Source organism: Capra hircus, chromosome 1, assembly GCF_001704415.2.
Source record: "Capra hircus breed San Clemente chromosome 1, ASM170441v1, whole genome shotgun sequence".
In the NCBI taxonomy this organism is placed as follows: domain Eukaryota; kingdom Metazoa; phylum Chordata; class Mammalia; order Artiodactyla; family Bovidae; genus Capra; species Capra hircus.
The window spans coordinates 67,805,015-67,818,069 of record NC_030808.1 but is presented as its reverse complement, the minus strand read 5'-3'; the positions used below and the strand labels follow the sequence as shown (position 1 = coordinate 67,818,069).

General features: G+C 51.7%; 1 protein-coding gene across 1 annotated transcript in view; it reads left to right on the top strand.

The window, feature by feature from the left end:
- Positions 1–13,055, top strand: part of MYLK (myosin light chain kinase) — a 146,112-nt gene that overhangs the window by 72,895 nt on the left and 60,162 nt on the right. Inside the window, 1 exon segment of the mRNA XM_018045771.1 lies at positions 6,473–6,565. Within this exon segment, the coding sequence (XP_017901260.1) occupies positions 6,473–6,565 (93 nt within the window).

Sequence of the window (13,055 nt, the reverse complement as noted above, 5' to 3'; positions counted from 1 at the left end):
CTAGCCACCCTGCCCAGCTGCCCCGCCAAGGGCTTCGGGCCTCAGCCACCTGTGAGATCAGAGGTTTCACAACCATGGAGGGTGGTGTGTGTGTGTGTGATGGGGGGTAGCGTTCCAGTGGGCATTCGTTCAGCCAATACATCAATGCCCGCCCTGCCAGGCACTGCCCCTGGGGCTGAGGTTCAGAGCAGTGAATGAAACAGAGCTCCTGGTCTCAGAGCCTTTACACTGGAGTGAGGGAGAGACAGAAACACGGATGAGCAGACAAGTCCTACAGTCCCAGGCAATGACACGTGCTGTGGAGAAAGCAAAATGGGGCAATGGGGAGGGTGAGGCCTGTCTGAACAGAGGCCTGAAGACGTATGGGAAGGAGTCTCAGCAGTAGGAAGGAAGAGTAAGGGCGGGAAGCTCAGCCCTGAGCTGAGGCTGTGAGCAGGCGCTCCCAGAAAGAGAGGTAAGGAGGCCAGTGTGGCTGAGCACCAGGCCGGGGGCAGAGTGTGGGAAATGAGGCTGAGGACCTGCAAGGTCACGTGGGCTGCAACAGGACACCGGATTTTATTCTAAGTGAGATGGGACAACACTGGACGTGGTAAAGGATCCCTCAGGTGGTGACCAGACCCAGGAGGAGGATGAGGGGAGCAGGTGCGAGGTGTCCACGATGTCCAGGGAGCTTAGACTCCGTGGGAGAGGTGGGAAATGACCAGGCGGATCGTGTCCTGACAGTACAGCTGATCGGGTTTGCTGAGGAACTGGAAGAGGAGAGAAAGGGGAGTCAAAGGTGACCCTTAGTTTCTGTGAGAGAGCACATGTCAGCGGTGGTACCAGCTACTGGGGTTAGCATGTGGGGGGTAGGGTCGGGGCAGAGTCAAGTATGTGGAGTTTAAGGGGTCCATAAGACATCCATAATATATCCAAGGGGGCTTATCACGTTGGCCAACATTTAGACGAATCTGGAGTTGAGGCAGGAGTCGGGGCTGGAGGCAGGATATGAGGAGTCAGCTGTATTGAATGTCCTAGGATTAAATGGGGTCCCTAGGGGTGGATTTGGATGGCAGAGAAAAGGAGAGAGCCCAACACTGAGAAACAGGGCAGGACTGCTGTCTGCAAAGGAGACAGAGGACTGGCTGCAGTGAGACAGGAAGAAATGGAGGAGAGAGGGTTGTTCTGGAGGCCAGAGAGTGATCATTTCAGCAAGAAAGGATGATGGAGGTCAATACGTCAGATGCCTCTGCCAAGCAGAATAAGATGAGCCTGAGCACTGGCCTTTGGATTTGGCAACTTGGGGTGATTTGTAACTGTGAGAAGGGAGTTTCAGGCCTAACTTGCGGTGTATGCAACCCATGCCTTGGCCCCTAACTGCTGCAATCCACTGCCGCTGTGGCCAGGTAACTCTGCTGATGGCTGAGTTGACTTCAACCCACTCTTCTTTTCCTGGCTTTGATCTGCTCCCCCTCCCATTTCTTCTTTATATCGACTCAGGCAGCTAATGTGCATTCAGTTCAGTTCAGTTTAGTTCAGTCGCTCAGTCGTGTCCGACTCTTTACAACCCCATGAATCGCAGCACGCCAGGCCTCCCTGTCCATCACCAACTCCCGGAGTTCACTCAGATTCACGTCCATCGAGTCAGTGATGCCATCCAGCCATCTCATCGTCTATCATCCCCTTCTCCTCCTGCCCACAATCCCTCCCAGCATCAGTCTTTTCCAATGACTCAACTCTTCGCATGAGGTGGCCAAAGTACTGGAGTTTCAGCTTTAGCATCATTCCTTCCAAAGAAATCCCAGGGCTGATCTCCTTCAGAATGGACTGATTGGATCTCCTTGCAGTCCAAGGGACTGTCAAGAGTCTTCTCCAACACCACAGTTCAAAAGCATCAATTCTTCGGCACTCAGCTTTTTTCACAGTCCAACTCTCACATCCATACATGACCACTGTATTAGGTTGAACTAAATCAAATTCCCATTTTAGCAGGTCAAAAGCACCTGAATATTGGCAAACATATGGTTCAACCTGAAACATGGGTATAAAGTATTTAGCATCATACCAGGCATGGACTGGGGCTTCCCAGGTGGTGCTAGTGGTAAAGAACCTGCCTGCCAATGCAGGAGACATGAGATGTAGGTTCAGTCCCTGGGTCGGGAAGATCCCCTAAAGGAAGGCATGGCAACCACTCCAGTATTCTTGCCTAGGGAATCCCACGGGCAGAGGAGCCTGGTGGGCTACAGTCCATGGGGTCTCAAAGAGTCAGACACGACTGAAGCAACTTAGCACAGACGCCCAGGCATGGACTAAGTACCCAATAAATGCCAGCTGTTACTCCACATCTCATTCCCTCCTCTGGGAGGTGTGGCTGTTCTCATTTTCCTGGTGAAGAAGATCAGGAGCTTGCCCGAGGACTCATGGTCACCGGCCTGCGGAGCTGGGAAGACGCTCATTCTGGTCTGACCTCTCTCTCCTGGCCTTGCCAGCATGCTGCTTGCTCTGGGCCAGAGAGAGAGAGGCCAGCGCCTCTGCCCTACCCATTCTAGGGGCTCCTGGAAGCTCAGACACCCTCCCAGAAGCCTCCCAAGACATCATTCCTCCTACCGAGAGTTGCAGCTCTGGGAATGACCTCTCTTGGGGGAGACAGAAGGAGGAAGGCTGCAGTGGAGGCTGAGCCCAGAGCTAGCTCAGGAGTGGAAGGGGTGAGGTGTTGTCCATATAAGGATGTGTATTTCTCTCTATTTCGAGGCCCCCATCTCCCCACACCACCACCTTCCTCCCCCGTGCTTCTTTGGGGGCACAAGCAGGCCAGCAAAGGACTTCCAGCCCTGGGGCCCAGATCTAGAAATGGAGTTCAGTTTCATCACAAGCTGATTAAAATAGACAGAAAATACACGCTGCTCTTAAACTTTTATAACTATTATTTTTATCCCCTGGGCAGCCGTGTGAGCACAAAGCTGGTTCTGATTAAGCACACAGTCCTCCCAGCCCACTCCTGGCTGTGGTTCTCACGGACAGACTGATAGTTAATGGCTTGTGGTACAGGCACAACCCCCAAGGGGGCGGGGGCGCTGCAGAGGAAAGAGGGGGCTCCTCCCACCCCTGCAGTGCTCCACGTCTGCAGGAGTGCCTGGTTTGACAGTGAAAGTTGCGCCCCTTTCCCCAGGGCCAGATGGAAAGATAAGTGCAGGGAACCTCTACAAACAAAACTCAAAGCACGAGACAGTCGTGTCCGACTCTTGGCGACCCCATGGACTGTAGCCCGCCAGGCTCACAAGTCACTGCAAAGCAGTCACCCACGTGCTGAGGATGGATGCAGGGGCAGGAAACATACAGCAGGACCTCTGGGAGGGCTTTCTGAAGGGGGAGGATTTTAAAGTGGATTTGGGAAGGAGGCCAGGCTATGTGGCAAACAGGAGAAGTGAATGAATAGGTAAATGATCACCGTTGCACGCCTTCCCTCCCTAGAGTCTTGCAGTGCTGCAAGGCAGAGAAAATAAGTGTCATTTCCTCTGAACAAATGTGGAAATAGAGAGCCGGGGCATGATCCCAGGATTATTGACGACAAAGGCAAAGCTAGAGCTGTCCTCGCTCCTTCCTGATCTCCATCTCTCTAATGGCGCTCAGAAGCAAAGCCCACCACAACCCCACGAGGAGAGAAGGAACCTCAGCCCCTGTGTGCCTTCCTTCAGGCACTCAGGGAGACTGGGCCTCTCGTCCTCTGCTTGCTTGGGCCTCAGTCTCCCCATCATTAAACCAGAAAGTCTTGATGCTTCTTTACCTTCCTCCTCTGATGCCCTGGAACTCACTGGGAAAAAGATGGTGAGAAGAGTGCTGATGCCAAGGAAAAGAGGACCCTGTGTACCTACTCTGTCCTCACCACCTCTTCCTTAAAAGCGGGGAAAACAAAGAAATGTCTGGTGTGCCTTTCTTTGAATTGTTATTGGTGCTGTCGGTGCTGGTCTGGAAGGAAGGGAAGAATGGAGGGCCTCAGACAAGGGAAACTAGACTCATCTCATGACCTTGGTTTATGGCCGCCTCATCCACAAATGTCAAGGGAAGCATGGACAGGTTTTCCTGACTCTAGCAGTAGTCCCTGAGACCAGCCCCACCTCTGCGCTCACCCACAGACCCACCCACCTGAGGAGAGAGACTAGCAGTTTTCAGCCTGGCGGCCTGTTATTGACACCTAGCCTCCCCACCCAGACCAATCAAGTTGGGATCTGGGGAGTGAGATACCAAGGTACAGGTGCTTCTAATGAGCAGCCAAGGTTGAGAAGCAAAGGTTGATAAATATGTACTGAGGATTTTTCTGTAGATGACAATGACCTCTATTTCTGGGGAGAATACCCAATAAGAGAAAATGAAAGCATCCCTTCCCCGTGGCATTTCCTGCTCCTTCATCCATGTCCACAGAGACCAGTGTGGGGGCAGCCCACTGAGGAGACAGGAAACAAGCCACATCAGCTACAGACAGCAGGTCCCCTGACTCATCATCTGGGGCTTTTTGGCTCTTATGGAAGGTGGCAGAGGATAACACGCAGCTGGGGATGGCGGCAGGGCAGGGGGATTCCTGAAATTACCCAGCTAACAAAGAGTGGGCCGGCCCTGGCGTAGGAAGGCAGCCTACTGGAGTAAAGGAATATATAGGGACAGACCCACGTTCTGGAGCAGGAAAGGAATCCGATGCCATCTAGAAGGAGCAATGCGTCCTGAGAGGAGCACTGAGTCTGCATGCCAGGGAAGCGTGCATGCCCAGCCCCTAGTTCTGTGCTTAAGTGCCCACCCACCAGAGCCCTTAGTGTCCAGTCTAAGGGAGAGCGCATGTTAGCAGCCGGGATTGCCCCACCCTGGAGGAGGGACGGGGAGATGGCCCTTCCTCACCAGCCAAGCCGCAGGAATGTGGCCAAGCATCAGCTGGAAAGTCCCCCCCCCCTCCTTTCTCCCTCGGCTTCCTCTTCAGGGGCAGGAAGAGGATGCACAGGAAGGGGCTCTGAGTGGGGGAGGCTCCCTCCTAGCACGGTCTCTGAAGGGAGTTCCTTGTGGGGAAAATGCTGGAACCTAGTGATAGCGGCACAGCCAGCTCCTTCTTATCCTGGTCTGTGGGCAGTTTCCCTGCAACTTGCTCCAGTCCGGTCTCTTCAAGGCCCAGTGAGGGCCTTTTCCTTTTCCACCCAGCCCAGCCCAGCACCGTGTTATGCTTGGCAATCAAAAAAAAAAAAAAATCACAATGTGAGGGTTGCCAGTTAAGCTTTATTTAGGGCAAAATGAGGACTATAACCCAGGAGGCAGCACCTCAGATAGCTCTGAGAAACTACTCCAAAGAGATGGGGGTGGAAAGGTAAGTATATATGAAATTTTGGTGAAGGGTGAATCCATGCGATCAAGCACATATTTTTCCAGAAGGTTTCTGCTAGTCTCGTGAAGCTTGTGCTAGTCACGAGAAACAGTCATCACCATGAAGGATTTTAGTGTTTTTCTAGATATGAGGAGATACAAGAATTGGCTCCTCAAATTTGCTCCTGAAAATATGTTTATCTGAAGTCATGCCCTGCGAGTTTCCTACCCACTGCCCTCCCAGAGCACAGAGTGCCTCAGCTCTGCTCTCCACCCTGAACTCCTTTCAGGAGGTATTGGGGGTCAGCAGCACCTTATTGAATCTTTGTGGAGGTAGATGGCAAGAGCCCATGGCAAGTGCCAGTTTGTAGTTGGCACCCTGCTGCCAAGGGAGGGCTTCCCTTGGCATCACCCACACTTGGCGTGAACGTGAAGTGGGATTGTGGAGGAGAGGCCTGAGGAGTCGTGTAGCATTTCAGTTCTGCCCAGAGGCTACCACTGCAGGGTTCCACTGGGTCCGCGCTGGGGAGGGTGCAGAAGCCCCCATGACAGGTCCGAGGTTCAGTCCAGAGCGAGTGAGGCCTGCCGACTGCCTGCTCAGACCTCCATCTGATCTGGAGGTCTGACTGTCAGTGCCCTTGTTCCAAGGGAGTTAGAGAAAACAGAGGCCTCAAGACCCCTCCAGATCATGAGCCCAAGGGCAGCCACCCTGTGCCCTGCTTCCTCTGTTTAAGAGACCTCTCTGCACAGAGCAGGCTTCTGGAAGTCCAGAATGTTTAGCCCAAGTGGGTTAAGACCCAAGGGAAAGGCGGTGCCTGGGTGAGCAGAGGGGCCCTGCTGATGCAACTGTGCTGGCCCTCACCTGCAGCAGAGGTGGAAATGCTTACCAGCTCCCAGGGTAGCCTGTCCATCCACCTTCAGGGGGACTTTGCTCTGCACTCGATGTATAAGGCCTGGTGGCACAACTGCTCCTTCTTTGGTGCTCTTGATGCCAGCCCAGGTGCCATCTGCCCCGTAGCACGAAGGGCCCTCCGAGTGGAACAGGGTGGGGAGGACTATCATGGTGGGTGGTGGAGGTGGGATTTTTATTGCAACGTCTCTTCTGCTTCTTTCCCTGGGTGGCTGCCAACTCATGTTTGTTGTTCCCATTTAGTTCCAGATGCCCCCGCCAGCGAAAATGCCAAGGCCCCGGAGATGAAAGCCCGGAGGCCGAAGAGCTCTCTTCCTCCAGTGCTAGGAACAGAGAGTAAGTACCTGTTCAGCTCTTCCAGGCAAGCCCAGGACCAAGGGCCGCCACTGCCTTGCCCGTGCTCCGCAGAGCCTGGCCTCTGTCCTCACCCTGGTACCCCGTGAGCTCCTGGTGACCCTTCCTCACCCTTCCCATGCCTTCAAGCCTAAAGATATCCACGTCCTCTGTCAGCCCCACTCAGGCCCCTTCTGCTCCCCACCCAGACCCCTGGGAGACCATCCCCTAGTCTCTCTCAGCTGTCTTTCCCGCCAGATGCACTTTCTCAAGGAGGGCTCTGACCAGATCAATCCCAGCTGGAGTGCCCGGTCGCCTGCAGAGCCCACCCGCCCCTTACAAGTGAGCCTTTCCAGGAGGCCGTCCTGGCACGCCTGCCACACGTGCGCACACCTTCTGACATCGCCCCTCAGCCTTCCCGTCTGAGTGCTGCCCCCCCCCCGCCCAGCTCCTCTCCCCCGTTTTATCCTCAAGGCAAGCTGAGCTCCTCGGCCTGCTCCAGCCATCCCCGTGCTCCTCCCCTCGTGCCTTCGCTTGGACATCTCTGTCTTCAGACAGACTCCCACGGAAAAGCCATCTCATCCCTGAGTTTGTCCTTGCTCTGGCTGAAAGGAGCTCTTCCCTCCTGTGAGCCCCTGTAGGTCTCAGCACCCACTTCAGCCAGAAGGCTGTCTCCTTCCCCGTGTCACGGTGACATGTCTGTCTCCTCCTCCCTCCTACTTTGTAAGGTGACTGGGCCAACTCAGGGGCTCACTTTTCAGGATGCTGATGCCATGACCTGTTCATAGAATGGCCTTACCCACATGTTTTGGAATCAGCTTGCAGCTGTGGTCTAAACAGCTGAGCAGGAATGGGGCTTTTTCTGTGACTCTGCATGGCTTTCTCCCTCTTTTTGGATCTCAGCCTCTTCCAGGACCCCCTCATCTTTATGGGGGGGGCTTTTACAGGCCCATAAAAATGTTTCAATATCTTATAAAATTAGGAAAAAAATTAACTTTTAGATCAAAGAAGATGTTTTAATTTTTAATATTAATGTTTATCTTTATACCAATGCAGTTATAAAATGTAACTTACATATATACATATATATATATATATATATTTTTTTTTTTTTTTCTTTAATGAATGAAGGGGCCCTGAAAGGCAAAGTGCTTAGAGTCTACAAAGATCATAAGGCAGCCCTGGCTTCCCCTACTGATGAACTATTATCTAATTTTGTTAGAACTTTGCCTTGAAAGCTCCAATGTTAACAGGAGGTATGGGGTTTCCTGGACATCCCCAACATGCCCTTTCTGTGTTTTAAAGAGCAAAAGACAAGACAAACTCCTGAATACCCGTGCTAACAAGGGAAGTGAGCGAGGGTAATTCACAGGCTGCCTCCGCTTTTCCATTTCAAGGCAGTGTTCTGGAACTTAGTTTTATTTGCATCTCATCAAAGCAACATATTTCCCTCCCCAGTGAGGAGCCTGGGTTCCTCATGCACATACCAGCTCAGCTGTCAGGGGGCCCTCTCAGCCTGCAGTATGCTGTGCCGACCGAACTGGAGTGATAATTTCTCATGGATATCTAACTACCTTGGAGCCTCTGAGTATCCAAAGTGGGCATTTAATGAGTTGTTGGAAATGCAGAAACAATTCTTTTAAAAAACCTGGTGAGAACGGGTTAGTGATTTTATCTTCTGACTTGGGCCTGTGCTCTTAGTTATGGGAGCAAATCAGCAGGAGAGACGTGGGCTCTTAGAAGAGCACCAAGTGGCAGTGAACTGGTCTGAGCGACTGTTCTTCCCTCCTGGGGGCAGAAGCAGGGATCCCTGGGGTTCCAGCTGGGAGGTCAGCAGTCTGCTGTCCTCTGCCCTGGCACATCCATTCCAGTGAGATCCCCAGGGAAGGGAGGTGGGGTGGGAGGAGAGTTGTGAAAGAGAGACAGAAGCTGGAGACAGTGAGCAGCCTTATGGGTTTGTTGCCCTGCAGAAGAAGTCTTCAGAAAACCCCAGTCAAGTTGTCATCATGCACTTCTAGGGAAGGGGCTTGCAACCCTGGCTGCATATTAGATTCACCTAGGGACCATTTAAAAACGCTGCCGCCTGCTGTACCCCAGACTCATTGGATCAGAACCTCCTCTGATGGTGGACAGCTTCAGTATTTGTTTCAGCTCCTGGGCCATTCCAAGGTGCAGCCAGTCAGGCTGGAGAGCAGCTGCTCCAGAGGGAGCAGCTCTTGCACCTCTTGCACCTTTGGTCTTGAGAAAGCAGAAGCAGGTCTTCTCTACTGCCTCCCTTAAATGTGGAACCACCTGGGGGCTCCTCAGGCCCAGGTCCTCAGGGTATTCCAGCACCCGCCTTTACAGAAGGAGCAAGGTGCTCTGTGGTAGAGTCTGAACCCCATGGTTCTTTCCCCTGCAGAGGGCTCAGGGAATGGGGCTCAGTGGGCAGTGCTGCTTAACAGGAGGGGCAGGGCTGGCTGAAACTGCTTTCTGTCCCTAGCAGACACACACATCTGTGATGGCATTAACTCCAGCTGACACTGCTTGTCTGCTGAAGGGAAATTTCACTCTGTGTAGAAAAACCCTCAAGTTGGAGTCACAGACAGATGTCTTACTCCCAGAAGGATGGAAGGGTGTGTCTCCATGTATGGTAATGGCCACGCTGAATCTCCTTGCTGGCCCACGACCCCTGCCCCCTCATTACCCCAGCCGTCACCCACTGGGATGCTGAGAGCATTAGCAGGGTGATTCCTTCAGAGACCTGCAAGTTCCCTGGGTACCTGCGCACCACCATGGGACTTCCTTCCCAGGAGGCTCCCGAGAAGGTATGCCGGAGATAGGAAATGAAGGGGATGTCTTCCAGGTCTGCACCCCAAGTTCTTTTCTCACTTTGGGGGATGATTTGCATTATTTTTTAATTACATACATTAAATATGCCTGTCTTCTTGTTCAAATATTTTGAATAGTACAGAAGTTTACCCAGTGCAACATGAAAGCCCTCTTTCATCTTACCCCTAATTCCACTCACCTCCTTAAATGTATTCACAATTACTGCTTTATAAATTTTCTTATATACACATGCAAATATATCCGTTGAATTTTTTCCCCACGGAAGTGGCATTACGCAGTCTGTGCGCCTCTTCAGCTTGTCTTATTCTGTTAGCATTGCCATCCTCTGCCCTAGACATTTCTGGTTCCATGAGAAAGCCCAGAGTCTCATGTTGTTGAGTGGCCCGGCTGTGTATGTGTATTCATTTTTGTCAAGGACTGGGAAGTACCTAATGGAACCAGGAAGTACATCTTTCCTCCAGTGGCCGAGGGAAAGCTGAGTGGTTTCCTTGTCAGACAGATGGTGGCCAGATACATGTTTGGTGGCCTCCCCTTCCCAGCTTGAATATTTGGTCCTGTGAAGAGCTGTCAGGTATGAGAGTGGATGGTCCTCGTCCACACATTGCCTAAGAGCCCCTGGGGCCACCGCTGCAGCCAGGGTCTGGGGAACATGAGGGAAAAGCCAAGCTGATTTGTCCAAACCCAAGGGGCTGGGTGAGAGAAAACTGGTGAAAGTACAAGTTAACCTGCTGAACAACCAGCTCACAAGTTCAGAAGTGAGGAGGGGGTCAGATTTGGGAAGTGTGGGAAGATCTCTGAATGAGGGAGATGGTGAGCCAGGTTACAAAGGAGGAGAGAAATGTGGTTTGGTTGATGAAGAATAACATTCCTCTTATTGAGGCAAGACTCGAGGGAGAAACGCGCAAGTGTTGCAGAAGATCACAAGGGCCTCTGATTCAGTCATCCGCCCATCACACAAAACAAGCATTTTCCTGAGCACCTATGTAGCAGGCATCATCTTAGGCAGTCTGTGTTGCTTCGGGCAAGTCTCATTCCACTGAGCTACGATTAGTTGTTCCCATTTTACAGATGAGCTGAACTGAGTCTTAGAGAGCTAAACTGTCCTGCCCAGAGTCTGGCAGCTGGTAAGACGTGGGCACTGTGAGGCGGCCTGACCCATGCTCCCCCCATACCAGTCTGCGCCTTCCACAGTCTCAGGGCCAGCCTTGTGCTGTCCACACAGCGGAGGCACCATCCTCCAGGGGGACACAGGTCTGACTGCCATCAGAGCTGCGGGGAGAAAAAGGTGACACTGGTCCGCTTTCCTGGTTCTTGAGACCTGCCAGGGTCTCTGCTGCATGCCTCTCAGTGGGAATTTTTTAATGACTGTATTCTGGTATAATTTCACATTTACAGAAAAGGTGCAAAAATAGTATAAGAAACTCTTGTACACCACTTACTTAGATTCATCTATTATTTACATTTTGTCCTATTGTTTTGTCATTATGTATAAACTCATATATATATACCATTCATCAAATATTCATATCTATATTTATAATACCATATATATGCTATATCTAGTCATACATAGTCACCATTCACCATTCACCATATAGAGATGGATTTCCCTTGTGGTTCAGCTGGTAAAGAATCTGCCTGCAATGTGGGAGACCTGGGTTCGATCCCTGGGTTAGGAGGATCCCCTGGAGAAGGGAATGGCTACCCACTCCAGTATTCTGGCCTGGAGAATTCCCCCTGTATAGTCCATGGGGTCGCAAAGAGTGAGACAAGACTGAGCGACTTTCACTTTTATATAGAGACAAATATATATACTGCTTACAAATAGATATCATGCTCTTGACCTCTAAATGTCTTATTGTGTATCTTCTAAGAATATAACCACAACGCAGTTCTTAAAATCAGGACATCTAACACTGAACTGATGCTGTCTAACCCACAGTCCCACATTTGACTTTTGTCAATTGTCCATTCTTTCTGGCTGCTTTCCCCTCTCTTGATGGAAATGTAGTATCTGCACTCCTGGAAAACTTTATGCACATCTCCAGCCCAGAGTGGGTCGTCTCCCACCTCTGAAGAAGGAACAGGGAGGAGTGCGGGCTGGGGGAAAAACATCTTCCACCTGTGGGGGTGTGGGGACGTGGGGGGCCGCAGCACCCTTCCTTGTCAGACCTCCAGATGCCCCTTTACTGTGTGTTCCCCATGCTGGGCCAGCACTCAGACACAAGGTACCGCCAGACAGCCCTTGGGGTGGAGAGCAGGGAATGAAGGTTCTTGGTTCTGCCTCTGGTTGAATGTGGCCTTGACCTTGGTCAAAGCCCCTCCTCCTTCTACAGTGTCAAGTGGGGACTTTCTCCAACTGACCCCAGGCCTTTTCTAGCTCTGACATAAGGCCATTCAGTAGAATGCTTTTCTTTGGAGTGATGCAGGGTTGGCTAAAGCCCTTCACATCATCTGGTGTGTGGAAGGTGGAAGCTCCAGCAAGTGTGAACACACAGCAGCAGAGATATCCATACAGGGAGGGAGGCTGTATGCATGGAGTTCAGGTTTAGGTGTTCCAGCTGGAGGGGATCTGATGAGTTTTGGGTGAAAGAGACATTGCTGGGGCTTAAGGAATGGCTTGAGAAAAGTACAGAGGCAGGATCCAGTGATTAAGACTCTGAGCTTCCAACACAGGGGGTTCGTTCAGTCCCTGGTCTAGGATCCCACTTGCTACGTAGTGTGGCCAAAAAGAAAAAAAAATACAGAGAGGCACTGAGATAACAGGCCCAGGGATTCCTCCTATCAGTCTGTAAAGCTGATGATCTTTTAGAAAAGACAGAAACATCCATAGGGCCATGTACAATTAGGGAATAGGAACCAAGGCCTGTCCCTCTCTGAAATGTCAGTGGCTGGTCTGAAGTAGGGATATAGTAAGCATTTCCCTTTCGAAGTGTCTTCATCGGTTCCCGTGTTCCTGGGATCTGGAGATGGTGAAGGTGGAACACCCCTTGTGTGCTATGCCTGATCTTGGCCTGAGCTTCACCTCTTTTACCCGTCCCTTTGACCTCTCTCACTACTGTCCCAGATTATGATGCTCTTAGATGTCTTTGCCTTGGTCTCCTGAATGTGTCTCTCCCTGAAACCAAAAGTCAGTCACCTTGAAAGCATCTTTGGGTATCAAAAGCAGTGTCCAGTTATCTTGAAGGGTTTCTCCAGGATCCCATCATTTTTTTCAGTATGCTGTCTAGGAGTCAAAGGGCTGGAAGGAAATGCTGGAGAGGTTAAGACTTGGCATCGAGACTTGCTTGACAGGGAAAGTTGTGGGACCCTGGGAGAGAAGCGGGGTTATTTCCATGAATGTCTTTGAAAGCTGAGCCAACTCCTGGTTACTCCCAACCAAAGTATTGGCCTTGGTGCTCACGCTGCCCTCCAGCACACTGTGCATGTGGACCTATGCTTCCACCCCTGGGCTGCTGGGTCCATCTACTTCCCTGCTCTGCCGTCGTCTCCCACGAGCCAGTTCCATGGCAGGGTGGGTCCTCCCAGGGATGCCCTGGAGGGTACCAGTCAGACAACGCTGGCGCTGCTGTCCCGGCCATGCGGGCTGCCTCTTTCACAACTGTCCCAATGTTCTGTGTCCTGGCGGCCCGGGGCTGGGTATTTGCAGTAACAAGAGGAT